Source organism: Aotus nancymaae, unplaced genomic scaffold (genome assembly GCF_030222135.1).
Source record: "Aotus nancymaae isolate 86718 unplaced genomic scaffold, 86718_ANA_hifiasm-v0.15.2.pri h1tg000016l, whole genome shotgun sequence".
NCBI lineage: Eukaryota > Metazoa > Chordata > Mammalia > Primates > Aotidae > Aotus > Aotus nancymaae.
The window spans coordinates 79,023,700-79,050,340 of record NW_026988428.1 but is presented as its reverse complement, the minus strand read 5'-3'; the positions used below and the strand labels follow the sequence as shown (position 1 = coordinate 79,050,340).

Below are 26,641 nucleotides of genomic sequence, written 5' to 3'. Positions count from 1 at the left end.
CCTCAGGCTTTCAGGGAGGGAGGATTCGGGAGAAGAGGAGGAAGACGGAGCACATAACACTGTTGTATCTTTCAGGGGGTGCTTCCATGTTGTTAAAATAATAAATCTTCATCACTGAGATGAAGGGAACTGGCAATGCTGGTAGGTGGGGGACTGGGAATCCTTAAAATCATAAAAGGGACAGAAAGCTCAAATCCAACTCCTAATCATCATCAAAAGTGAACTGGGATAGAGTCACGCGGAGGGTAAACTAATGAACAATGTATTGAATCCAATCCAACATTTCAAATATAAATTAAATTGCACTAGTTCTACAGTCCCTATTTGGTGGCATTTACCCAGGATGGCTGTTATCTGCAATTGACTCAGAGTCTTAGAAATCCAGCCATGCACTCTGAATTACGATGCCAATAAAAGTGTAATCATGGCCGGGTGCGATGGCTCACGCCTGTAATCCCAGTACTTTGGGAGGCCGAGGCGGGTGGATCACAAGGTCAATAGATCGAGACCATCCTGGTCAACATGGTGAAACCCCGTCTTTACTAAAAATACAAAAAAATTAGCTGGGCATGGTGGCATATGCCTGTAATCCCAGCTACTCAGGAGGCTGCAAAAAAAAAAAAAGTGTAATCATTGTACACCAAATGCCTTGCTGGAGGCCTCTACGTTTCTTTCATACCTCAAAGCAGTGTGAACATATACAATAAGAAAATGGGAAAGACAGATACAAAGAAGTTTGAGAGAGTTGTTTTGAAGCACATCATTGAATGATGATAAGTTTTTCAGCCCAGGGAAAATTTAAAAATACATATAGATTATGTTCCTACCTCTGTCTGTACCATAGACATCCGGTATGACCTCATTTCTGACACCAGCCCTAAGATGTCGACAAACTCGTGATCCCGAATGTGCTGCAAGAGCCTGTCCAGGGCAATGAATGTTCCCGTCCGTCCCACTCCAGCACTGTGAAAGAATGTTCCGAAGGCACATTATTCAGATGGTGCTTCTTCACTGTTGAAATAGAACTGGTGATTTCTAAAAAACTACAGATAGCATCATTGTGGAAAAAAGAAGACCAAGCTCCTGACAATACTTTCCACTTAACTGATTTTTAAGTATGCAGTATGCAGTTGTGTTGGTGTTCCTTCTAATGTCATATTTCTGACTGGTATGGCTACCTTCCCGAGAGAGATTTGCACTGCACTGGCCACACCCTTTTTTGGGGTCTCTGCTTCTGGAGAAAAGTAGTGATTCCATGTTGAGTACTCTGGAGAGTTGATTTCTGCCTTCAGAGAGCTGATACATGTACACAATGCCCTGTCTTTTGAGCAGCCTCAGAGTTAAGCCCTCAGACCAGCTCAAAATTCTAGTTGAGGTGTCCACATCCTAACTCTAGCTCTGGGGCCACAGAATTTTGTGTACCTTCAACCCTAAGTTCAGTTCACCATCCCAGACCTACCTTACAGTACTCTTGCCCTTTTAGTGGGTCCTGGGCCCGCTCCCATCTCCCAGAGACCTTTGAGATAGTTGCCTTAAAATCAAATGAAATATTTGGACCCAGTCTCAGCCAGTCCCCAAATCCCAGTACTCAGCACAGGTGGAAGTGGACTGACAGGCACTGGCCAACTGCCCACCACAATCCCTAATTCTGTGTTAAAGTCAGCTCTTTTATTCCAATCCTCTACAAAAAACCAAATGGCTCTAAACTTCGAATTACTATGAAATTATGGGAAAAGAGAAAGTTCAAGCCAATTTACATGATAAGTTTGCTAGAAAAAGCCCACTCCATAAACCTGGAGTTCAAGGTTGCTTTTTCTACTAGACAACTCTTTCCTCCTGGGATTTCTCAGATAAAATGATCTGCCATTGGGTGAGCAGCTGTAAAGTCATATGCAGAACTGCACTTACTATCATCCTTAAAAAGAATCTGTGTATTTGACCCCAGAGTTGAACAGCTTCATTTTCTGCTCTTGGAAAGAACCGTTTTGAGAACAGATAATCTTATCTGCTATAGCACATCTTCTAACCTGTAAATGACTACAGTGGATTGACAGCAATGAGATCTGTCCTAAACGAAACTTAGTAGCTTATGAGGCATTTTCCTTTCCAGGGAGGCACACACTCCACACAAACACACATGAATGCACACACATACATCTGCATTCTAGCCATTCTAATTCACAGTGGCCAAGGCAGTAGGTCTGAGATTATAGATTTATTTGCTCAGATCGGCATGGCTGCCAGTGCTTCCCTTCACGCCTTCATCCCACTGCCACCTCTCACATGCCATTGGAGGATGTTTATGTCCCTTAGTCTTTTGAGGTTGCATAAGGATTTTACAGTAATATCATATCACAGAGATGGATTTTGATGCAGCTCCATTCATATAGTAGGAAGAACAAATTAAATTTAATGATAACGCTCCTGTTGGAAATTAGTGTGGACCTTGATGTTTTAATATTCTATATCCTCTTTCATGCTACTGTCTAAAAATTTAGAGACAATGCCGAGGAAGAACCATAGCAAACATGCTTATCTTCATAAGCTGAATATTTTCATTTTTTCTTTTTCTTTTCTTGTTTTTATTTATATTTATATTTTTTAATGGAGTCTTGCTCTGTCATCCAGGCTGGGGTGCAATGGCACGGTCTCGGCTTGCTGCAACCTCTGCCTCCCGGATTCAAGGGATTCTCCTGCCTCAGCCTCCTGAGTAGCTGGGATTACAGGTGCGCATCACCATGCCTGGCTAATTTTTGTATTTTTAGTAGAGACAGGGTTTCGCCTTTTTGGCCAGGCTGTTCTCGAACTCCTGCCCTTGTGATCCGCCAGCCTCGGCCTCCCAAAGTGCTGGGATTACAGGCACAAGCCACTGTGCATGACCCCTTTTCTTGTTTTTATGTCTATTTATATTACGCCGAGCTATGACCAGCTTTCTATAATTTGGCCTACTATTTGTCCATGTTGTAACTACTCAGAATCCTTGATGGGGTAGGATAATATCACATATTAAGAGCATGATCTTTGTAGATTAGCATGCCTGGATTTGAATACTATCTCCTCCATGTTCTACTTGCAGGAACTTGTGTGAATCCCTTAACATCTTTACCTTTCTCTATTTTTTTCATTTAAAAATGGGAATATAACATCTATCTTATAGGGTATAGACACGAGATAGCCATAATAAATATTGTATATAGTAAGATATCAATTAATCATAGTTTAAAATATCAGAATTCATTTAATTTTCAATTACATCTGATCAGGGGCTTATGGAATGGTGAACTATTCCCCTTATAAAACCAACCTCTAATTTTGAATAGAGAATACAGCTAAGGAGGTTACCTGCAGTGAATGATCATGGGACCTTTGCTCTTGGTAGCTTGCTGTCGGACCATGTGTACAAACTGCAGGATACTTTCTGCAGCATTTGCTGTGGGCACACCATGATCAGGCCATGCAGTGTAGTTAAAATGCATCACATCCTGCATCTCGTCAGCCTTTAGGGAAAAAAAGTCAAAACCAAGCATTAACTTTTCAGTTCACCATTAGGATGGCCCAGGACTCCACTGGTGATCCCAGGTTAATAATGCAAGAAGTAGAGCCATGCTCCACTCCCAGTCAGTACACTTTCCTTTCCAGCTTTAAGCACCATATCTTTGAGCACCATAAAATAGGTACTGAAAAAAAAAAACACACTAATTGTATAAAGCTTCAAATAGTAGGATAAGCAGGCTAATCTGTACCTGCGTAATTAAGGACAAAAGCATAAGCAGATTAGGATTTGCATCTTGGCTCCATCATTTAGAAGCTGCATCAACTTTGGCTAATGAATTAAATGCTGTAGGAAGTGCTGTTGGTGCCCTTTAGATACCCTCTGCCAGCCTGGGGCACACTTTTCCCAGTTGTTGCTAACAGCATAGCAGTACCGTTTTCTTGAGAGTTGCCTTCTACTGCATGGAGCTGCCTCGATGGAAAATGCCTAAGAGGTTGTGCTCTTCTGCTGACGGCAGCCCACAGCTAATGATTGACTAACCATGGGGTACAAAAATCCAGCCTCTTTCAGAGCGAGACAATGCCGTGGTGCTGTTCACGCCCTAGCACTGTCTGTGGGATCCAGCACAGGTGAGACTTCAGCTGAATGCTCTCAGGGGCTTCTTCTCTGTCAGTCTGCTTCCCTTGCTCCCTTTGGGGCTTCCCCAAGAATGCACTTCCATAAAATCACTCATATGAGAATCCTTGTCTCGGGCTTTGATGCTAGAGGACCTGACTCACTGAACTTCAGTTTTCTCATATCCAAAAATGGTCCAATGACACAACAAGAGTTGTTGTGTGGATTAAGTGTAATCATGTTTGTGATATCATTACCTACTAGTACCTCATTACCATCACTCACTGTCACCCAGCTCTGTGCCATTGTATGGCTGGTTCTGGGAATCCGAGTAAGTGAGTATAACTTGTGTATTAATCCTATTCCTATTATCCCATACATCAAATATATTGCTGGTCCCTCTGAACGGACTACATATTAACTAGAATGTGGATCTTTCCAGATCAACTCTTTTTAGTCCCAACTAATTTGTAAGAATGATATATTCTCCACTTGTTATCAACCGTCAGAAATATCCCAAACCCAGGCTTCATAAAGGTCTGATTCACCTCTCATTCCTCATATTTACGAAGAGGCTAGAATTCACTCAGAGGATGGAATACTATATTATAATTGGGAAGGAGGGAAACTTGGCCTCGCTGTCAGTTTTGAGCTAAAGTTTAAGTTCAGGTATTAAAAGAGAAATGAATTTCGAAGTCAGTGGTCTTGGGCAGAAAATCAATGTATAAAGACAATACATAAATAAAATGTATAAAGAAATGTATAAGATTTGCTTAAATATACATAAGTTGTCACCTCCCCTACACCCGTTGTACCCTTGGCACCTAATATATCCCCAGCAGTGTGCGGTGCCTCCCCTGCTATGTTCAAGGGCTCTGGCTTAGACACAGAGAACATGCAGTCTACAAAGATACAGGCTACCCTCAGTGCTGTCTTCAGGAAGTATGTTGAGAAAGTATCTTGGGCATAATGTTACTTAGAGGATAACTAAGATAATTTACTTATTCAACATCATGAGGATTTAAGAACACCCAGCCACCAGATAACTTTGGTTGCAGGAAAGTTCAGGAAAATGCTTGCCCTGTTCAAACGCTGATCATAATTTGTATAACTTGTGTACATTGTAGCCAATATATGTATGTGTGTGTGTATGTGTATATATATATGTGTGTGTATGTATAAAAATATATATATATATATTTTAGCTGAATATATTTTCACTTCAACCATACTAGAATATATTCTAGTATGTGAAAATGTGAAGTGAAAATGTATTCGGCTAAAAAGTGCAAGGTGATTTAAAATCAGAGAATCATTAAATTTTAGTTAGTTGCTCCGCAGCTACAAGGCAGGGGTCCTGGAACCGTGGTCAGCCCCGTGAGCTGAATAGCAAGGCACAAGTTTCCTAGCAACAAAAATGTTTTTGATGATCTTTACTCTCCAGCTCTCACACAGTCCATGCCAAGTTTCAAGCAGTAGAAAGTGACAAGTTGTGTGTTGTGGTCATTTTTCTCCTTTCTTGTGAAATGAGAAAACTTTTCTGGTTTTATCTTACTTAGCTATTTCCAAATTTCTCTTACCTTGATTTCCTTATTTACGTATTTTTACCTTTCTGTAATTGGAAAGTTTCCGCATATCAATATGGAATGGATGAAGAAGGGTATAAACAAAAAATGAAAATAACTGAGAAATATGTTAATCAGCACAGCACAGTGTTCTTTGGGCAACTGAGCTTTCATTTTAGGAGCTTAACATTTAGCTTCGGTATGCTTATGGCCAAAAGGGGGCACTCTGGTACCAGATGCTCGTAACAAATAAATGCCTTACAAGCAAACATAACTGTTCAATGTTTTGTTGCTAGTTTTCAAATCCTTCACATGATTGTCATTGAAAGACAGGTCATCATTTAAGACCAAGGACAAGAAGCATAGTACTGACCATGCAATAATCTATGTGACTCTTCCTTGTCAACAGAATAGGCAGTGGAACAGACCCTATTTTGTACTCTGAAATTTTCTCTCCTACATGCAAACCTAGGGACAGATTTGTACTATATTTGCTTAGTAATTTGTGCTGGCTTCTCCATGGAAATAGCTAAGCATGAAAGCAGAGTTCAAATGGCATTCGGGTTGACAAATATTTTCTTTGATGGAAAGTCTGTTGATGCTTTATGAGTGCCTTATTATATTTGAAATAACTCATTCATTTACTGATTTATTCATTCCACAAGGATAGAGCAGTTGCTTCTGAAACTCACAGTATATTGGGGAGGCAGAAACAAGGAGTGAGAATTGTAACTACTATGGTGTGCTGTGACAGAGCAGTTTACTTGAGTTTCTGCCCCAGCAAAGGAAAGTGCTAATGGCGTCCAAGCCCAGAGAAGACGCCACAAAAAGGTGACTCTTAAGCTGAAACTGCATTTGAGTAGAAACGTGGGCTTAACATGGAAGCAATGTGAATTTCGAATGATTGAAACAACATGAAATACAGTCTGTTAGAGCCATACAGGGATTTGCCTCAATTCTCCTGGTAATAAAAGACATTGTTGACTGCCAGTTAACAAGTGGCAGTTAACAACGGTTAAGAAGTGATTTATCGCCTGGGTGCAGTGGCTCACACCTGTAATCCCAGCCCTTTGGGAGGCGGGAGGATCACGAGGTCAGGAGTTCCAGACCAGCCTGGCCAATATGGCAAAACCCTGTCTCTAACAAAAGTACAAAAATTAGCCAGGCGTGGTGGTAGGCGCCTGTAATCCTAGTTACCTGGGAGGCTGAGGCAAGAGAATTGCTTCAACCTGGGAGGCTGAGGTTGCAGTGAACTGAGATTCCACCACTGCACTCCAGGCTGGGAAATAGAGCAAGACTCCATCTCCAAAAAAAAAAAAAAAGGGGGTTGATTTATCTCTTGTAGGATCAATAAATAGGTAGTATCAAGTTCGTATGTTGTATTAATAAGGGGAATCTTTGTTTCCATGGCTTATTTTAAGGGTCAGCAAACATTTTCTGCAAAAGGACAGTTAGTAAATATTTTAGTTTTTTGCAAATCATGTAGTTTTGTTTGCAACTACTCAAGCTTGATGTAGCACAAAAGCAGTCATAGACTATTCCTAAACAAATGCAGCCTGTGTTCTAATAAAATGTTATATATGGACATTGAAATTTGAATTTCACATAATTTACATATAGTATTTCATATAAATAGTACGAAATAGTGTGTACTATATACATATAGTATTTCATAGTATTTTCAGATGGTATTTCATACTATTTTTCTTTTCTTTTTTTTTTTTTGGAGACAGAGTCTTGCTCTTGTTGCCCAGGTTGAAGTGTAGTGGCACAATCTCAGCTCACTGCAACTGCCACCCACTGGGCTCAAGCGATTCTCTCACTTCAGTCTCTTGAGTAGCTGGGACTACAGGTGCGTGCCACCACGCCAGCTAATTTTTCTATTTTTAGTACAGATGGAGTCTCCCTGCATTGCTTAGGCTGATCTTGAAATCCTGGGCTAAAGTGATCCATTTGCCTCAGACTCTCAAAGTGCTGGGATTGCAGGCATGAACCACAGTGCTCAGTTGATTTTTTTCAACCATTAAAAAATGTCAAAACCATTCTTAGCTCATGGGCTTTATCCAACAGGCAGTGGGTAAATTTGGTCCATAGGCTGCAGTTTCCTATCTCCTTAACTATTAGAAAGGATTGTTTCTAAGCAGGGAAGAACATGTCAATGAGAATTTTCCTATTCAATTTTGTCTTCATACGAAGCACATTCAAGTGGAGAAGACTATTAATAGTAAAAACTCCTCTGTATTCTACAGGCTGAAGTCAATGGCATGACTTTGGTTGATGTTAGCCTGGCACAGAAATATTCAGCGTTTGCTCAGAGACCTGTCAGCGGAAAAGTGGCAGGCCTTGTGAGAAAAACAGACTTTTCTGGACATGTTATCAATCAGAATAGTCTTTCAAGAGAAATAGGGAATTATGATTAATAAGACCTAGAAGTACCTTCTGAATAATGAAAACCAAACCAGAACAAAATAAGAAAAAAAACAAACAAAACCCAAACTACTAAATCATGGTTTAATCATTTAATGTAAAATATAAGTATGCCTTATAGACCCTAATTATATTCATAGATGATTAATATAAGTAATGAGAACACTTCTGTCCTCAGTGATGCCTGATAGGCAATGATTAATAGTCTTCTATGATCCTGAGCTAATTCGAGATGAACTAGTGCACTTTTTACTGTATCTTCTCAGGCTCTCCAGACCAACCAGATCATCCACACCATCACTGATGAAATGGGAAACAATGACACTGAGAGTGGATTTTTCCTCCTGAAGAAAGCAGCATTGCAAAGGCCAAAGTGCTCCTTGGGTGGGGCTCCCAGCACATGCCGGGCAGTGGTGTTGGTGTCAGTATAGGGACAGCGCCACTCTCTGCCTGGTTGGTGACTTACATAGTTGATCCGGAAGTGTCTACAGGCCCAGTCATCCCGCTCTTCCTCTGAAATCATCTCCACGGTGATGTCTCCGTAAGCTATAGGTTCTTCTGTGAATGGCCAGTAATGGTCACATTTCACCTGGAGCAAGGGCAAAACAATTTTTTTTTAAACAGACTAGGGAAGAAATTAAGTCTGAGCTCACTTATGGAACACAAAGGTATTTGCCTCTGAAAAATTAGATCAGACCATTGCAAAGATGAAACATAAAGCAAATACAATCATTTTTGCTACGTAGTGTGAATTCTTATCACATGACTTTGGTCATTCTTATCATACCTAACTGAAACAGAGTCGAGGGGTCAGGGGATAAAGTCCTCGGAATGCCCCAGCTACTTGGGAGGCTGAGGCAGGAGAATCGCTTGAACCTGGGAAGTGGAGGTTGCAGTGAGCCGAGATCCCACCACTGCACTCCAGCCCGGGCGACAGAGCGAGATTCCATCTCAAAAACAAACGAACAAACAAAAAGCACTCAGAACGCATAACATTGCTCCAGGAATATAATTCTCTGTAAGCTCTGGTTGCTGAGACTGCCGTTAGTAACTTGAAATCAGTGTTATCTAATAGCAGCTGAAGCAAACTGCTGCGATTCTGAGACTAGTTTTCCCACTGCCATCACTCACCAATCAGAGAAACTTTACTAATGCTAATAAACTTTCCTGCAAAACAAGATGCAATATTTATCCTTTTTAGAAGACTTCCAACCTTCTCCTTTTTCCCTGGACATTGCAAAGACCACTGGGTCTGTGTGTTTGCCCCCAAATTGTAATTCTTGCTTCCCAAATAAAATGTTTTGAATTTAGCAATTTGTCTCTATGTTTCATTTGATTGAAAACAGCAAGCACTTCATCAATGGCAGTGGCTGGGGCAGGTTTTGCTGCTAAGTAGGAACAGCTTCAGTAAATACATACCCTCCTTTTCTCATTACACTGAGTGAGCATGACAATAATCTGAGACTTTTGTTGCAGGACCATCTTCCAGAAGTCATTTCTGGTTTCAGGCAGCGGCCCCTGGGTGGCAATATACTCCTGGGGTGAGTTGTATCCCTGAAAGATAAGTGACAAAATTATCACCTAACCAGCCACTGTCAACACCAAATGCTGCTCCACACCTATGGGAAAAAACTGAAAATTTACTGGTGAAAAAATTGGCAAAGGATCACAGGCTTATGTAACGTTTTCTCCTTTTTTCATCAAAGAGGCTATCGGAGTAACTGACTGTAATTAGTCTGTGTGATTTTAAGCATTGTTCTTCAGAAGACTATAAAAATCACATCCACACCTTTTTATGACAGTAATGACTATCTTTATATTTTAAGAGTGCAGGTGCTCGGGTGGAACCCTTTGAATTTGGTTGCTGAATCTGAAATTTAAACACAAGAAAGGTGAGCTTTAGCCTTTCTACTTTCCCTTTCACTGGTCCTTTGTAAAGAAATAGGAATATTACTAATCTATGGACTTTTTTTCCGGTTCTTTATTATGAAATGGAGTAATGCAAACCTTTTAGAATTCGATTGCTGGGTTGGGAATGGCTGCTTTCTTTTGAACTGTTTGACACGTCCATATAACCCTGCAGTCTTTCTGTGGCTGGGTTAGCATTGGGATGCCTGATTTTTTTCTACTTACAGGAATATAGTTGGCATTGATGTAGTCTGCACCTTCCTCTTCGTTCATGGAGATTAATCTCACGCGGCTGAAGTCATCTGTAGAGAATAAGGAGAAAAAAATATTAAAATTCAGGATGGAAAAAAGAATTATTTTGGCCTTCTCTACGCAATATTAAGTTTAAGCAGTCAGTGACAGAGTAATAATTTTTAGCCTGATATTTTAGCCATTCTTTAACCTTAGTTTGTTGTTTAAATAAATAAGTGAGTATCTTCCAACAACTATTTTTTTTTCAGGACCAGCTGTCTTGTCCTTGAAAGAATTGTTTCCAGGATTGTTTAGGGGTCATGCAGAATATTTACAGGAACTAAAATATCTGTGATATTGATTGGACAGCTATAGTATGTAGCCTAAACACACGATTTTCATTTCACCTAGAGATATACAGAGAGTTCACTACTTTGGGGAGACCTAGAGAAGAGAAGAAGCGTGGGTTTCTTTTGTAGGTGGACATTAAATGAAATAAATAATTTCTGAACTGTGTAGTTGCTAATGGATAACATTGGTTTCAAGTTACTAACGGCAGTTTCAGCAACCAGGGCTTACAGAGAATTATATTCTCTAATTTCATATATATCTGATTTCATCAAGACACCATAACAAGAGGAGACTTCTCTTTCTAGAGCTTTTCAGCCTTCCTCTTCTCACTTTTCCATTTGTGCCCAGTTCCTGAGAGTGTAGCAGAGAGAAAAGTGAAATCTATACTGGAATATATTTTAATAGTCTTGTAAGTACTTTACATTACCTTTTCTTCCTGAATGTTGTTTTTTATTACAAAATGCTAAGCAACTATATAACTTGTCAGAAGTTAGAGAAGGCATTGTAATACACTGCATTGCCTTTCAATTTGCCTCTTTCTGTTATCAATGAATTGGCTGAAAATATTTTATGAGAGTACACATTATCCAATGGCCAATTAGACTATGACTCTTTAATCTCTAAAGGGCCAAATGGTCAGCCTTTTTGTTCAGATGCAATTCATTTGAAAGCACAATAATTAAATCCTTCTTCATATGACAAGATCTAAAGACACCAAAGTGAGATCAATGCAATCTCAGAGATGGCCTTGAGATCTGTACCACAACTGGGTGTGGTCAAAAATTGATTAATCTGCAATAACAGACTTTCAACTCTTAAAAGACATGAGTAGGATTGGCACAATTGACTATCTTACACGGTAGGATGTTTGTGTAACGGTTTTTACATCGATTCAGTGGAAGATCTGCAGCAAAGTGTGGGATATCCAGTCCAATCAATTTCAACTCCTGTAAAGGACAGAGAATGGATTTGAGATTTCCATATAGTACCAATTGGATTATTGTTCACACTTGTTTCTTGCTCATGAGGCCTTTGCTATTTGACATTGCAGTAGCTCCCTTTTGAGGCGGAGTGTACTTCTCCACTCCACTATTGTCAACTTGTTTTGGCCAGTGATCTTAGAAAACAAGTCCACTCAGAAGCTTTCAATGCACTTGCTTGTTTGGTTTGCCCTGTGTGTCTGCCACCTGTCATGAAAAGGACATGCTCAGGTGAAGCTGCTAGTCCCAGAATGAGGAGACCTGACTCTGACCCACAGTATGAAGACGAACTGCCCCCGCTGTTTCACAGACCTATGGGAGAGAAAATTAAATGTTACTGTAGACCACAGAGATTTTGAGGTTGTTTCTTTTTTCTTTTTTTTTTTTTTTAGATGGAGTCTCACTCTGTTGTGCAGACTGGAGTGCAGTGGCATGATCTCAGCTTATTGCAGCCTCTGCCTCTCAGATTTAAGCCATTCTTTCGCCTCAGCCTTCTGAGTAGCTGGGACTACAGGTGCGTGCTGCCACGCCTGGCTAATTTTTGTATTTTTAGTAAAGATGAGGTTTCATCATGTTGGCTAGGCTGGTCTAGATCTCCTGGCCCCATGATCCACCTGCCTTGGCCTCCCAAAGTGCTGGAATTACTGGCGTGAGCCACTGAGCCTGGCAGAGGTTGTTTCTTCTACAGCATTATTGTAGTAATAGCGATCTAATACAACACATAAATACCTCGGATAACTTAGTGGTCATTTGGAGAAGTAAGAACACTTCTCCATATGTATAACACTGAGGGTGGGAAAAATTTGAAAATAAAAATGCTTTTCAGATTTTTGGAGGAATAAGGTAACAAGTTTATACAATTTGTATAAATAGTTCACATTCTCTGAAGAAAGCTAGGGTTTTTTTTTTTTTTCTTGTAGGCAATGAGCCTTAGAGAAAGTAGTAAAAAAGAATGAGGAATGAGTAGGGAACAATCTCCATGTTACAAAGTATAGGATTAACAGTCACTAAATGTCTGATAATGAAACCTCAAAAACAAAGATGGATCAGTAGTTGTTAGGGAAAATCCTTCAGTGAGAAAGAACATCCAAATGTCTGCCTGCATGTGTTGGTACTCTTATAAACCTAATTTCAGAAGGGGAACCAAGAGGAAATTTTTATGTAAATAACTATCACAATTCAAAAATGGTATGTTATGGGAAAAGGGAGATTTCAATGTTGCTATGATATGTGTCTTATAGGAAATAAGGGGATTGTGGTCAGGCCACCTGTATTTCCTGGAGGCATCGTTCACATTGTGGTCTATGTGAATGGTGTTCACTGGAGTTGTACAACACACAACCAATACAGTTGATCTAGTTATATTCCTGTACAATTTTTAGAAGAATGTTAGTAAACAGTGTATATAACCATCTATAAGTGGGATTACCCACAGAGTGTGCATCTTTCTATAAGACTATTAAGTGAGGCAGAAATCACTTGTTATTTTATTTACATTTATAGAATGTTAATATTGAGCACAAGTTTTCCTCTTCATAATTTCTCCCAATTATTACTTCAAGGAATCATAAGCTGGAGGAATATTTCTCTGTGAGAAGAATTTTAGAGAGTCTTTAAATACCGAAGAGAGTTGGAGACATTTGAGCATGTTCTAGGATTATTATAGGGATATTTCTTTTCTTTTTTTTTTTTTTTTAAAGAGAAAGAGAGAGAATAGGAAGGAGGAAAAAGGAGGAGAAAGAGAGAGAGAGAATGGGGAGGAGGGAGAAGGAAAAGAAAGAGGGAGAGAGAATGGAAGTATTGCTTTCTTGCCCAGGCTAGAATGCAATTTAGTAATGGGTATTGAAAACCTCTTTTATACTGATAATTATACTTAATGATGTAGTCAGGAAGGAATAAGGGAAGAAGATAACAAACAAACAGCCAACCAATATTTAATTTAAACCTATGAAAAGCTATGCGATTACTGAGGAGTGATTTACTTCCAATTATATAGTCACCTTTGGAATAGGTGTGAGGTGGTAATGTATGTTTTGTGTATTTGAAGTGGAGAGTTCTATAAATGTTTATTAAGTTTACTTGTTCTGGGTCTGAGTTCAAGTTCTGAATATCCTTGTTAATTTTCTATCTCGTTAATCTATAGAATTGTTAGCTCTTCTTGTTGCATTGATCCTTTTGCCATTATGTAATGTCATTCCTGGCCTCTTTTGATCTTTGTTGCTTTAAAGTCTACTTTATCAGAGGCGAGAATTGCATCTCCTGCTTTTTGTTTATTAGTTTATTTTTACTCTCTGTTTGATTGGTAAATCTTCCTCCTTCTCTCTGAGTCTTTGTGTATTGTTGCATGTAAGATGGGCCCGGATGCAGCATACCGATGGGTTTTGGCTTTTTATCCAATTAAAATATATATAAGTTTAATACCGGCGTTTGATGCTAGCTGGCTGTTTTGCCCATAAGTTGATGTAAATTTTTTATTGTGTTAAAGTTCTTTGCTTTTTGATATATTTTTGGAAAGGCTGATATTGGTTGTTCCTTTATATGTATAGTGCTTCTTTCAGAAGCTCTTGTAAAGCAGGCCTGGTGGTGGTGAACTCTCTAAGTACTTGTTTGTTCGCAAAAGATTTAATTTTTCCTTCGCTCATAAAGCTTAGTTTGGCTGGATAGGAAATTCTGGGTTGAAAGTTCTTTTCTTTAAGGATGTTAAATATTGGTCCCCACTCTTTTCTGGCTTGTAGGGTTTCTGCTGAGAGATCTGCTGTAAGTCTGATAGGTTTCCCTTTATGGGTAACCTGACCTTTCTCTCTGGCTGCCCTTAGTATTTTCTCCTTCATTTCAACCCTAATAAATCTGGCGATTATGTGCCTTGGGGTTGGTCTTCTTGAAGAATATCTTTGTGGTGTTCTCTGTATTACCTGGAGTTGAATATTACCCTGCTTGCCAGGTTGGGAAAATTTTCCTGAATGATATCCTGAAGAGTATTTTCCAACTTGGATTCATTCTCTTCATCACATTCAGGTACACCTATCAAACGTAAATTAGGTCTTTTCACATAGTCCCATATTTCCTGGAGACTTTGCTCATTCCTTTTCATCCTTTTTTCTGCATTCTTGTCTTCTCGTTTCATTTCACTGAGCTGGTCCTCGACTTCTGATATCCTTCCTTCTGCTTGATCAATTCTACTGTTTAAACTTGTGCATGCTTCGCGAAGTTCTCGTGTTGTGTTTTTCAGCTCCATCAATTCACTTATATTCTTCTCTAAATTGTCCATTCTCGTTAACATTTCGTCAAACCTTTTTTCAAGGTTCTTAGTTTCTTTGCATTGGGTTAGAACAAGTTCTTTTAATTCACAGAAGTTTCTTATCACCCACGTTTTGAAACCTGCTTCTGTTATTGGAACACACGTGTAATCTATTAAGCCTTGTTCCGTTACTGATGAGGAATTGCAATCCCCTGTAGAGGGAGAGGCATTCTGATTTTGAGTATTCTCTACCTTTTTACGCTGGTTTCTTCCCTTCATTATATATTTGTCCCTCTGTCGTCTTTATAATTACCGACTTTCTAACTGGGTCTCTGACGTCCAACTTGTTGATTCCCTGCGCCGAAATCTGAGCAATCCACTGAGCTGGCCAAAACAGCGGTGTTAAGATTGATGGTGCTTTTCTGCCCAGGAATCTCCGGACTCTGCACCAAGAACTGGCGTGCTAAGGCACCAGCAAAACCGCCACGCCGGCCACAAGAGTCGCCCTGGCGACCCGTGGAGCTCCTCCACTGGGAATCTCCTGGTCCGTGAGCAACTAATATTCGTCTGAAAGTGTGGCGTCCTCTCGTTCTTTGCGCTTTCACTGGGAGGTACGTGCCCGAGCTGCTAATCATCGGCCATCTTGGATCTCTCCGGGATATTTCTTTCATGCCCTTTGTGTCTTTATTCAAGTGCTCTTTGCAAAGCACATTCTCTATTAATCAAGTTATTGGGTCTTCTGATGCTTTTAAGTAGAAGGTCCTTGGTGGCAACTTATCTTGTGCTTAATGGCATTGGGTTGCCTGACTATAGCCAACATGGATGAACCTATAAAAATTGCCCAGATAGCTCTCTTCCTTTGGTTCCTTATCACTGTTGGCTTTTCCAGATCACAATATCTCAAGTTCTTTGGACTAAGTTGACATCAGTATTATATACAAACAATGTTACATTTGAGTTTCAACTCACAAAATTAGGTTTTTTTCCGTCTTAGACACTTGCCAAATATATTTCGGCAGAAGCTTGCCATTGTTTCTTAATACTGTGTGTTCCATTTTAAAGGGTATTCAAAGGTGGACGTTTCTTCTAAGAAACAACTTATTTTTAGCAAATTTCAACTAAATCAGTGTAATGTTTAGGTTAGTTCCTTTTGGTAGCTACAGGCTTATTTAAACGATGCATCCATTGCTTAAAGTATTTTAGAAATCTACCTCTTTTAGAAAATGCCTGCATAGATATTTTTTCAAAATATCTCACTTATTTTGGTGTGGCACTTGTAAACTGCATGGTCTTGGAAGGATAGTTCAACTCTTTAACATCAGTGTAATTACCTATAAGGTTAGTAATTTCTCCATACCTTCCTTGTTTATAGTGACTATGGAATAATTTAACTCAACAAATACTAATACAGCACTATTGATAATCATTGTGAAATACGTTTGCGATGATTATTTTGCTTTGCCTGGCTCCATAATTACTTCCTCCTTTGCCATTTATGCCAGGAGACCAACAACTCTTCCCCCAATTCCCTTGCTTTGGAGACAGACTGATAAGCCATGGGAAAAGGCCTTAGATACAAAAGGAACTGTGGAAACAGATTGAAGCTGAGCATTTGAGCACATGTGGCAGTTGACTAACAGATAGAACGTTAATTGTGTGTTGCCTCCCTGCTGTAAATACTCTAAGTTGATAAGAGAGGTTTAATTGGCTGAACACTGTAAGTGGAAGTTGCCAAAGTTGAATTGCAGCAAAGTGGGAACTGCATGTAAACACAATATGCTTTGCAGCCTTTATCATTTAGCCTGTCTCTAAGTGGAAAATAAAATATTAAGTCTCCAGTTCAGTAGCTTTGAAGTTATTTTCTTTCCAACAATATGGAAATTCCATTGGCTGAAGTCTTTATGAAGACAAAGTATGGAGTGATGGACCTGAAACTCACGTAAATCATTTTTGAATTTTCTTTTGCCAGTTTTGTTTCTAAATATAATTTATCACTCTTTTTTCTAGGCTATACAGTCATCTGTAGTGGGTTGAATGGTGATCCCCAAAAGGATACATCTACATCCTGATCTCTAGAACCTGTGAATGTGATATTCTACGTCCTGATCCCTAGAACCTGTGAATGTGATCTAATTTAGAGAAAGCATCTTTGCAGATGTAATTAGTTAAAGAACAGGAGAGGAGATCATCCTGGGGAAGAGGAAAAGGCATGTAAAGATGGAAACAGACTATAATTATGCAGCTGCAAGCCAAGGAACCACTGCAGCCAACAGAAGCTAGAAGAGGCAAAGAAAGATTCTTCCCTAGAGCCTTCAGAGGGAGTGTGGCCCTGCTGGCACCTTGATTTTGGAATTCTGGCTCTGCAATTGTAAGAATAAATTTCTGTTGTTTTAAACCATGACAACTGCAGTAATTTGTTATGGCAACCATAGGAACTAACGCAGTCACCCAAACCCAATAGCAGCCCATGTTTTGTTGGCTGTATTTGAAGCATACAGGTCTCGGAAAGCAAAGCACAAGCATATACATCATATTAGTTGGCTTGGGCTGCCATAACAAAACTCCACAGAGTGGTGGTTTAAACAGTAGAAATTTATGCCTCACAGTTCTGGAAGCTGGGAAGTCCAAGATCAAGATGCCAACAAAGTAGATTTCATTCTTAGGTATCTCGTCTTGGCTAATCCTGGGACAGTCAGGTGGGAAGGGGTCCTTGGAGAAATTCCAACTAGCCTGACCAATGAGGTGGAGCCTCAGGAAGTTCACCATGTTTGCAGTAGGGAGGAGCCTGGCCCCTCCTCTTCCTGTGAGGAACCTGAGATTCAAGCTGCTGCAGAAAGTGCTCTAGCAGGGACTCCAGCCTAGTGAGAGTCCTTTTTCCCCCTTTTTCTTCCTTTTCACCTAATAAAACCCTGTTTTACTCATCCTTCAAACTGCCTGCAAACCTGAATTTTTATGGTCATGGGACAGACAAGGACCTCATCTTTAGCTGAACTAAGGAAAAGTCCTGCAATAATCCCACCATGAAGTCCCCACCTACATGAGCTCATCTAATCCTAATTAGCAAATACCATCGCATTGGGGGTTAGGAATTTAACATAGGAATTTTGGGGGACCACAGATATTCAGCCCATAACCTGCAACATCATCTTCTGAGGAGAGCACAAGCTGTATTCTGGTCGTAGGGTTTGTAACAATGTCAGCATGTGACAGTTTGCTTTCGGTGTTTGCTTTGGGATAGACTGGACATTAGAGTCAGATGAACTAGATCACTAGATTACTTGTCTGCAGGGTTGGAAAAGGTGAGGAGAAACAATGTACCAGTGGTGTTAACAGAAGAGGTTCCATTGATAGCAAGTAAAAGCTACTACCAGAAATCAAAGGTCACCTCTTGTGAATTGCATGGCCAGTTCTGTAGTCTTGTTTTGATCTTTGCAGCCGCATTTCTGGACAGAGATGGTGAGGACCTTTACTAGTACCCTGATACAACACCAAGCACAGAAATTAATAACAGAATGAGCAATATGTGAAATGTCTTCTAGGCTCTCACATTTCAGCTATAAAGTCTGGTTCTTCAAAGTATTTCCAATGTGAAATGTTAAAAATGAGGAACCTGTTTTAATCCTGGGTACCAAGCCTTTTTAAGGAAAGGTGTATATTTTCATCAGAAGGATAATCAAGGATAATCAATCTTTCTAGTAGAGATGAAATTAAATTCAGAGTAGAAAAGAAATTTATTCAGTAAACACAAATTAGTGACTCATATAGCTTCATGTATGACTTATAGCTGTATTGTTAATATATGTAAATCCAGACATTAATTTCAATTTGGATAATGCTTATAAATGATGGAATTTCTCAATGTGAATGTAATGTTTCAATGTCAGCATCAAGTACTAGGCATTAATATAAACAGAACAAGTAAAAGTTCAGTTGCTGGAATTATTTAGACCAAGGTGATTCAGTAATCTCATACCCTCTTGGATTCCCATTAGAGATAGGAAAATTTTTTTCATTAAGCCTCAATTAGCTATCCACATATTTCAAGGAAATTTGAGGGCTGCCATGTGAAAGGTCCAACGTACATCCTGAAATCAGGCACGGGAGCACAATGTTTCTATGAAAATCAATGAGGAGACCCTGACACTGACCCTGAGGATGTAGGGGGCAGGATGGGACTGAGGACTGGTAATACCTGAAGGCTGTCAAATGATGAAGGAAGTGAGTTGTCCCAGTGGGCCATGGCTTGAGCAAATGTTAGTCCAGAACATACAGTCTAAGCCTGTGACTTAAAATAGAGCTCTAGAGAGGAAGTTGTATTTTCCAGCCAGAACATGTGCACAATGTCAGGACTTAACACCCAATTAATTACATATATGACCAGTAATGTTCTAAGAATAGAAATATATGAAGAGAGCATCATCATAAGGAACAATATGAAATAACTTCAAATCATGGTGTAATGGTAAATTTGATATGTCAACTTGGCTAGGCTATAGGGTCCAGTTGCTTGGTCAAACACCAGTCTGCTGCTGTGAAGGTATTTTTCTCATATGTGATTAACATGTAAGTAAGTAGAGTCTGAGGAAAGTTGATTATGCTACATAATGTGGGTGGGCCTCACCCAGTCAGTTGAAGGCCTGAAGAGAAGAGACAGGTCCCACAAGGAGAGAGGAATTCTGCCTCCCCACTGCCTTCAGACTCAGAACTGAAACCTCAGCTTCTCCTTTGGTCTCCAGCCTGCCAGCCTGCCCTTCAGGTTTCAGACTTGCCAGTCTCCATTACCTCGTAAACCAATACCTTAAAATAGGTCTCTCTATATTTCTATTTGTTCTATGTAAACATAGAACAAATGTTTCCTACTGGTTTCTCTCAAGAATACTAACTAATCCAAATGTGTTATCAGGCTTGCTTGTAGCCTCATCCCATATTTAATCCATATTTCTCAATCAAACACTTTTGGCCTGGGACAATTCTCCATTGTGTGGGACTGTCCCACTCATTGAAGAACACTTAACACTCCTGTCCCTCTTCCATAAAATACTGTTAGTACCCGCCTCCTAATCTATCATAACAACCAAAAACACTTCCACACAGTTTCAGATTTCCTCTGGGGACTGACTGGTATTTGTCCAGTTGAGAACTATTGATCTACTTTGACTTACTCATTTTATACATAAAGAAACTAAGGTGATGGAAAATGTACTTTAAAAAAAAGCAGAACATGATTATTTTTCAATTCACAACTTCTGTACAAATCCAAAATAAAACCCCAGTGTGAAATAAATGGGAAAAAAATAGTATTTCATTTGCAGTGCTTGACAAAATGCTAACCTGATTAATCATAAATCAGCTCCTAGAAATCAGTAAAAAAATGAAGATTATAAGGTACATGAAAATAAAAGAAAGAGAGAAAAAATAACACAAATGACTAATAGTGCTGTATGAAGATGATGTAGCTTAACATTAACAGATGAGAAAGCAATTTCTTTGCAATATTACATTACCAATGATTACAAATGTTGATATCCACTGTTTAGTTTTAGGAAGTGGGGAACATTCAAACACTGGGAAAACATACTCGACTTATGGGAAATTTACTCAAAATGTAGATTTTGCATATACTTTGTCCTGGCAGTTTCAATCCAAAGGAATTATTCCAACAAAGTAGTTGGATAAATTCAAATTTATATATAAGCATGTTTACTGCATAAAAGATCTGTAGCTAATACATCATTCCTCCCAAACTTGTTATGTATCAATTGGTTAAGGAAATAAAAACATGTTTTTAAAAATGTTAGTAGCAAAACGGTAGTGAGAATTCAGGGTTTTAGATTCCTAGTTTATAGTACATTCGTAACTCCCTTACAAATCCTGTTGAGAGGCTATGTTAACTTTTCTTCCCGGGTCCGCAAGGGGTGTGGTTTCAAAGGCAAGAACTTCCCAGCACCATGCCTCCATTCACCTCCCCATCCGGGAGCCTAGAGTTCTTTGTCTAACTTTCTTGTGCGCAGGGCCAGGTAGACAGCCCAGGTGAGCTTCCTTTGTTTAGAAAGCCTGCCAAAAGCTCCGAGGGAGGAGGCTTTGATTGTGGGCCAGGCAACCAATCCAATATCAGAGTCGAAGATCAATCACTCCAGAGGAAGTTTGATAGAACTCCTCTCACTGGAGGAAAACTTGAATGGGGCAGGAGTAATGCCAGGGTTAAAATCCCCCCTACTCCCTTTCCTAGATGGAGTTCCCTCTCTGGGATCCCCTCCCATGGCAGTGTGGGAGGCTTCTCTCTTACTCTCTTTACCTGTGCAGACTCCATCTCTGGATCCCCTCCCACGACAGCATGGGAGCTCGCGTTCTTTCTCTCTCTCTCTATTTTTTTTTTTCTCCCTCTCTCTGCCTAATAAATCTCTTTCTGCAAAACTCTCTGGGTTCGATACTTACTTGAAGGAGCTCTCCACCAGGGCCCTTTACCCATTCTTGTGTGAGTGAAAACACATCTGATCCGGGAAGAGAGAGCGTCTTTGGGACACCCCTGCAGCCCTGCTCCTGTCACCTGGTTACACTATGAAATCAGGCTAAATGTATTCATTTATCCATTGAATGTATAAAAGCCCTCAGCATATTATAAATTGAGCATTTAGCACATAAAGTTTATAATTTTGCTTTTCACGTTTTTGTAATATCTAAAGAGAGCATGCTAATCACCATTGTTTGGTTCTCCCAATACTCTCTTTTCATTGGAGATAATGCCTTTCTTAGATTTTGCTAACTGAGCCAAATGGTTCCAGTTAGAGGTTATGTGCTTCTGCCTTCCTGGCTGCAGTTGGTTTGAATGGGCACCATGACACAGGCTTGTCTGTCAAAATCCTCCCCTGTTAATTTAACTACAAACAAGGAAGAGAGACAATCGTTCCCTTTGGAAACCATGGAAACGAAAGGATGTGGTGCTCAAGGGTTGTTGCTGGCTGCTTTTCATTATGAAAAAAGAGGTTGGTGTTCAGTGAAACAAAGTGAAGCCAAGACAGAGAGAAGCAGAAATGAGAAATAGAGGGGGATCCTGCAGAGCTCTAGTCCTTGGCTCCAGTCATTCCTCAAACTGTGCTGCTTCCCCGCTCTCCTCGTGTCTAGCTACTCAACCCTTTCTTTGATTGTATGAGACACCTTAGTATCCTTTAAACCCCCATTCCTTTAGTCTAAACTAGTTTGAGCCATGTTTTTGTTATTCACAATTAAAAGAATATGTTTACTAGAAAATGATTTCTTGAATTTTTTATAATCAAGCAATTCAGAAACAGAAACAGTTACACTTGGGTTTCAAGACATAAACCGTGAGTTGCCAGCAGAGGTAATGATCCTAGCTGTGCCTCCAAGGGCATGTCATCTTGAAGGAATTAAGAAAATGTGACTTTAGGCATGGTACGGTGGCTCATGCCTGTAATCCCAGCACTTTCGGAGGCTGAGGCAGGCAGATCACCTGAGGTCAGGTGTTCAAGACCAGCTTGGCCAACATGGTGAAACCCTGTCTCTACTAAAAATACAAAAAAATTAGCCAGGCATGGTGGCGGGTACCTGTAATCCCAGCTACTTTGGAGGCTGAGGCAAGAGAATTGCTTGAACCTGGGAGTCAGAGGTTGCAGTGAGCTGAGATCTTGCCACTGCACTCCAGCCTGAGTGACAGAGTGGGACTCTGTCTTAGAAAAAAAGCAAAAGAAAATGTGGCTTTAATAAGTTAAAAATGTAGCTGCACCATAATTTCTATCACCATTGTCAGAATCATCTAGCTATTTACTTTTTCAGTTTTGCCTCATGTTTGCTTAGAAAAAATTCCTCCTTTTCTTGATACACTTTCTGAAATGCCATCTTCATCATTCATTTCCAATTCAAATTGAATTTCTTTGAGATATAGCATTTGGTGTAGCATCTATAATTTCCTATGCACCTGCATGCAACGGCTAACTGAGCAGGCTCTGTGTGGAATTTTTCAGGACACAGGTGGTAGTTAGGGGTCTCTGTATTTGGTAATGTATGAGATTCTTCTCATCCTCAAATTCCCCATTAGTCTGTCCATACCAGGACCACTGATGCTTTTGCAGACTAAAGCTGTCCTTGGCTGATAAATGGAAGGAAGAAATGATTTTAAAAAATGAAGAAAAAGCAGCTACTTTAATAGAAAAGAGTACTTAAAAGGCTTTATAAAAAAAACTACAGAATTTAGAAAAATCACTTTATCTTTCCCTTTGCTCTGAATCGCTGACCACTCAAGGCATGCTATAGAGACCTGAAGGATGAGAGGCCATTTAGACTGTGTTATGAGCTATAAAATACGTGGGAAGAAAAAGTGAGGACGAATTATCTTCCCCACACTGCTGAGATACTAGACTCACTCACTTCCATCTCTTCTGACACATGGTTTTAGGCCCAAAGAAATATGTGTCCTTCAGAAAAAAAGAGATGTTGGCAATTTTTTTCTTAACACAAATCATGTGTAAATTTGTTTCCCCAACTTGTGCAAGGAAAGAAAATAAAACTGCACAAAACTTATTAAGTAGAATGCCAGGAGCCCTGTAGTTTGAAAAGCCCTGCTCCAGGATGTTACGCACCCAGGACACAAAGGGGGTCAGTTTCATTCACTATCCATCCCTACTGTGGCCAAAGAAGCAGGAGAAACACACTACAAATCCCCTGAAAGGGAAATTCTGTCTCAGGCTTCATGCCTCAGCTTGCATTTTTCTTCTTATACTCTCAAGTTCCCTGGTTTTCAATGATGGCTTCTACTCTACCTATGTTTGCTCACCTCAACACCTGCATCTATTCTCTGCTTCCCCTCATTTGTGCCATCTGAGGTCTTGCCTATTAAGCAAGGGTTGACAATCCTTGCTCTGAACCAGCAGATCAGCACCCCGAGGCCAATGCCTTTCTTGTTATGCAAACACATCACAAGCACTGCCAGTGAGCAGAACATGATCCCAACATAAACCCCACAATTCCCAGGCCCTTTCCATTGCAGAAGGTAGAAAAGACTTTAACCAACTCACCTCAAATTGAAGAGAAAATTTATAGTCAGAGTCTTTGGCCATATCCTTAATGTAGGCATCAAAGTCATCCAGTTGAACCGGGCTTTGTCAAACACAAAGGAATATATACACTTTAAAATTCTTGTTGATCGTATTATATATTGTTTAATATCATACTTCTTAATTTTCTTGGAAAAAAAAGAAGTTTTACTTCACTAAGGTTAGCACTCACCTTTTTCGTTTGTTTGTTTTTGGTTCAAGTTACCAAACCTTAATATATTGCAATTGAAAAGAAGGGCATATATATCCAACTTCTTTGATAGGAGAAATCTCTAGATTTTCACTTGGCTTTCACTCTGGAAGTATAGTACTATATACATGCATACTCACATACACACACCCATATATGTTGCTTCTAGAAAGCTCTGGCATATGGGAAGTAACAAAGGCATAGATTCCAAAGACCTGTTTGAGTTATGGTTTTGCTCTATAGACTGTGTTATCCTGGTGAATCACCTAACTCTTCAGAGTTACTGTCCTCATCTATAAAATACTATAGTTATAGCTACAAGGTTGACATATAGTATATAAAGAACTTCATAAGTTTCAGCAGGTTTACAAGTATAAGGAATTGTGCTGCTAGCTACAGTCTACCCAAAGCATAGGCAGGATCAGTGGGATGAAACATTTGTCCAGAAAGCTCCCAGGGTCTCACTGGAGTGAGTCATCTTTAGAGGCTTGCATGTCTATAAATGTATGGAAAATGCCTCACAGGTACAATCAAGTAACACATCTGAGCTTATGTTTCTGCATCTGAAGCAGAAGTTCTCACCTGTTTTTTTCTTTTTTTTTGAGAATAGGAATGAAGTTTAATTTCCTGTAGATTCCTGTAGATGCTTATCCCCTCTGGATAAGCAATGCTTACCTAAACCAAAGTGCTCTCTAAAGTAGCTCTCTGATTTGGCAGAATGCCACATTCTGTCATCTAACTCAAGCCTTTCCACTTTGGCAGTGTCCTTATAATTGGCCCTTCCCTTGGTCTTGTGGCATTTTACTCAGCTTACATCATCTAACTGTGGTATTTTGTTCTGTTCTGTTTTGTTTTGTTTTGAGATAGAGTCTTGCTCTGTCACCCAGGCTGGAGTGTAGTGGCACTATTTCAGCTCACTGCAACTTTCGCCTCCTAGGTTCAAGCGATTCTCCTGTCTCAGTCTCCCAAGAAGCTGGGACTACAGGCAAGTGTCACCACACCTGGCTAATTTTTGTATTTTTTAGAAGAGATTGGGTTTCGCCATGTTGGCCAGGGTGGTCTTGAACTCCTGACCTCAAGTGATCCACCTGCCTCAGCCTCCCAAAGTGCTGGGATTACAGGCATGAGCCACTGCACCCGGACTGTGTTCTTACGTTCAATTAGCAAATGCATAGTATTTAATAATGCTCATTTAAAGTTGTTGATTAGCTAATCTGATGGATTCATTTATGTTAAGATTTTAATAAATTGTAGAGGACATTATATCTTCCAGAGAATACCTTTCAACTTAAATGCTTTTACTGAGTAACAATAACTCATTTATAAAACACACTACACTTCTTAAGTATTCACATGTGTTATCTTGCTTAATCGATCCCTGAGGTAGGGACAGACAACATTAGCTCCACGTTCCAGCTGAGAAAGCCCATGGCTAAGAGAGTTAAATGAGTAGCCCAGCATCACATGTCTACCGAGCAGTAGAATTCTCACTGGAATCCAGGGAGAGTAAGTCTTAGTTCAAAGCTTTTCCCACTTCAAAGTTGTTATCCTTCCGAAAGAATGGCTAAAGTTGGGGCTCCTCTCCTGGAATGAACCCCCTTAGAACTACAATCTGTGGCTGCTGTCTCTGGGCAGTACATCGACCTTAAAGTTGGATTTAACAACCCTGGCTTTCATCTTGTTACTAGGAAAATGGGCACATGTATACTGAAGGCCAACCAAAGAAAGTATTTATGGGTTAAAAGAAATAAAAGCAAGAAGCTCAGAGAAAAGAGAGACAGAGGAAGAGCAAACAGAAGAATGGACATAAGGGAGAAGAAGGAGAATGACAAGGAGAAGAAAAAGAGAGCTAGAAGGGAGCAGAGACCAAAAGGACAAATATTTACAGGGAAAGGGGTAAAGAGGAGGTGAAGGAAAGGAATGATGGAATGAAGACAAGTGGAGACAGAAAATGGGAACCAGCGGGACATGGTAGTGGTGGGGCATTTGGAGTAAAAGAGAAATGGTAGAGAAGGCAAATAAAAAGGTGAGAGAAAGCCTTTCAAGAAATGTCTTCTAAAGGAGAGAGGACTCAAAGGAAAATGAGACAGGGGAAGACAGAAGCTGAATTAATGTGTGTGTTATTTTTGCTTGTGGGTATGTTCGTTCTACCATTCCTAATCTCTACCCTGTCTTTTGTCTGGGTCTTCCTTCTCCTTCTTTTCTTTGCCTGGGTCATGGGAGGAGCAAGCCTTGATAGCCTCTCCTATTTGTCCCAGAACACTGTCTTCTAAATGCTCTAGTCTACACCTCTCTAGCTCACCTGCCAACATAACCAATAGTTTTTGGTAACAAAGTCTTTCTGTTTCTGTGAAATCATCTCTGCCAGTCAACTTCTCTCTCCTACATCTATTTACTCTGGTCTTATCTCTCCTACATCAGTTGGTATGAGCCAGCGGAATGTACACTGGTTTGAAATTGACTTAGAAACTGGGCACAGTGGCTCACGCCTGTAATTCCAGCACTCTGGGAGGCTGAGGCAGATGGATCACATAAGGTCAGGAATTTGAGACCAGCCTGATCAATATGGTGAAAC

The 26,641-nt window shown here is 39.9% G+C and overlaps 1 protein-coding gene across 3 annotated transcripts in view; it reads right to left on the bottom strand.

The window, feature by feature from the left end:
* The window catches only part of PTPRO (protein tyrosine phosphatase receptor type O), a 274,904-nt gene that overhangs the window by 7,377 nt on the left and 240,886 nt on the right, over positions 1–26,641 (bottom strand). For all 3 annotated transcript variants that reach the window (XM_064377705.1, XM_064377707.1, XM_064377708.1), the window contains 7 exons: positions 23,838–23,919; positions 11,447–11,537; positions 10,234–10,310; positions 9,520–9,654; positions 8,567–8,689; positions 3,343–3,497; positions 828–963 (listed from right to left, as the gene is read on the bottom strand). In XM_064377705.1, coding sequence (XP_064233775.1) covers positions 828–963; positions 3,343–3,497; positions 8,567–8,689; positions 9,520–9,654; positions 10,234–10,310; positions 11,447–11,537; positions 23,838–23,919 — 799 coding nt within the window. The remainder of the gene's footprint in view (positions 1–827; positions 964–3,342; positions 3,498–8,566; positions 8,690–9,519; positions 9,655–10,233; positions 10,311–11,446; positions 11,538–23,837; positions 23,920–26,641) is intronic.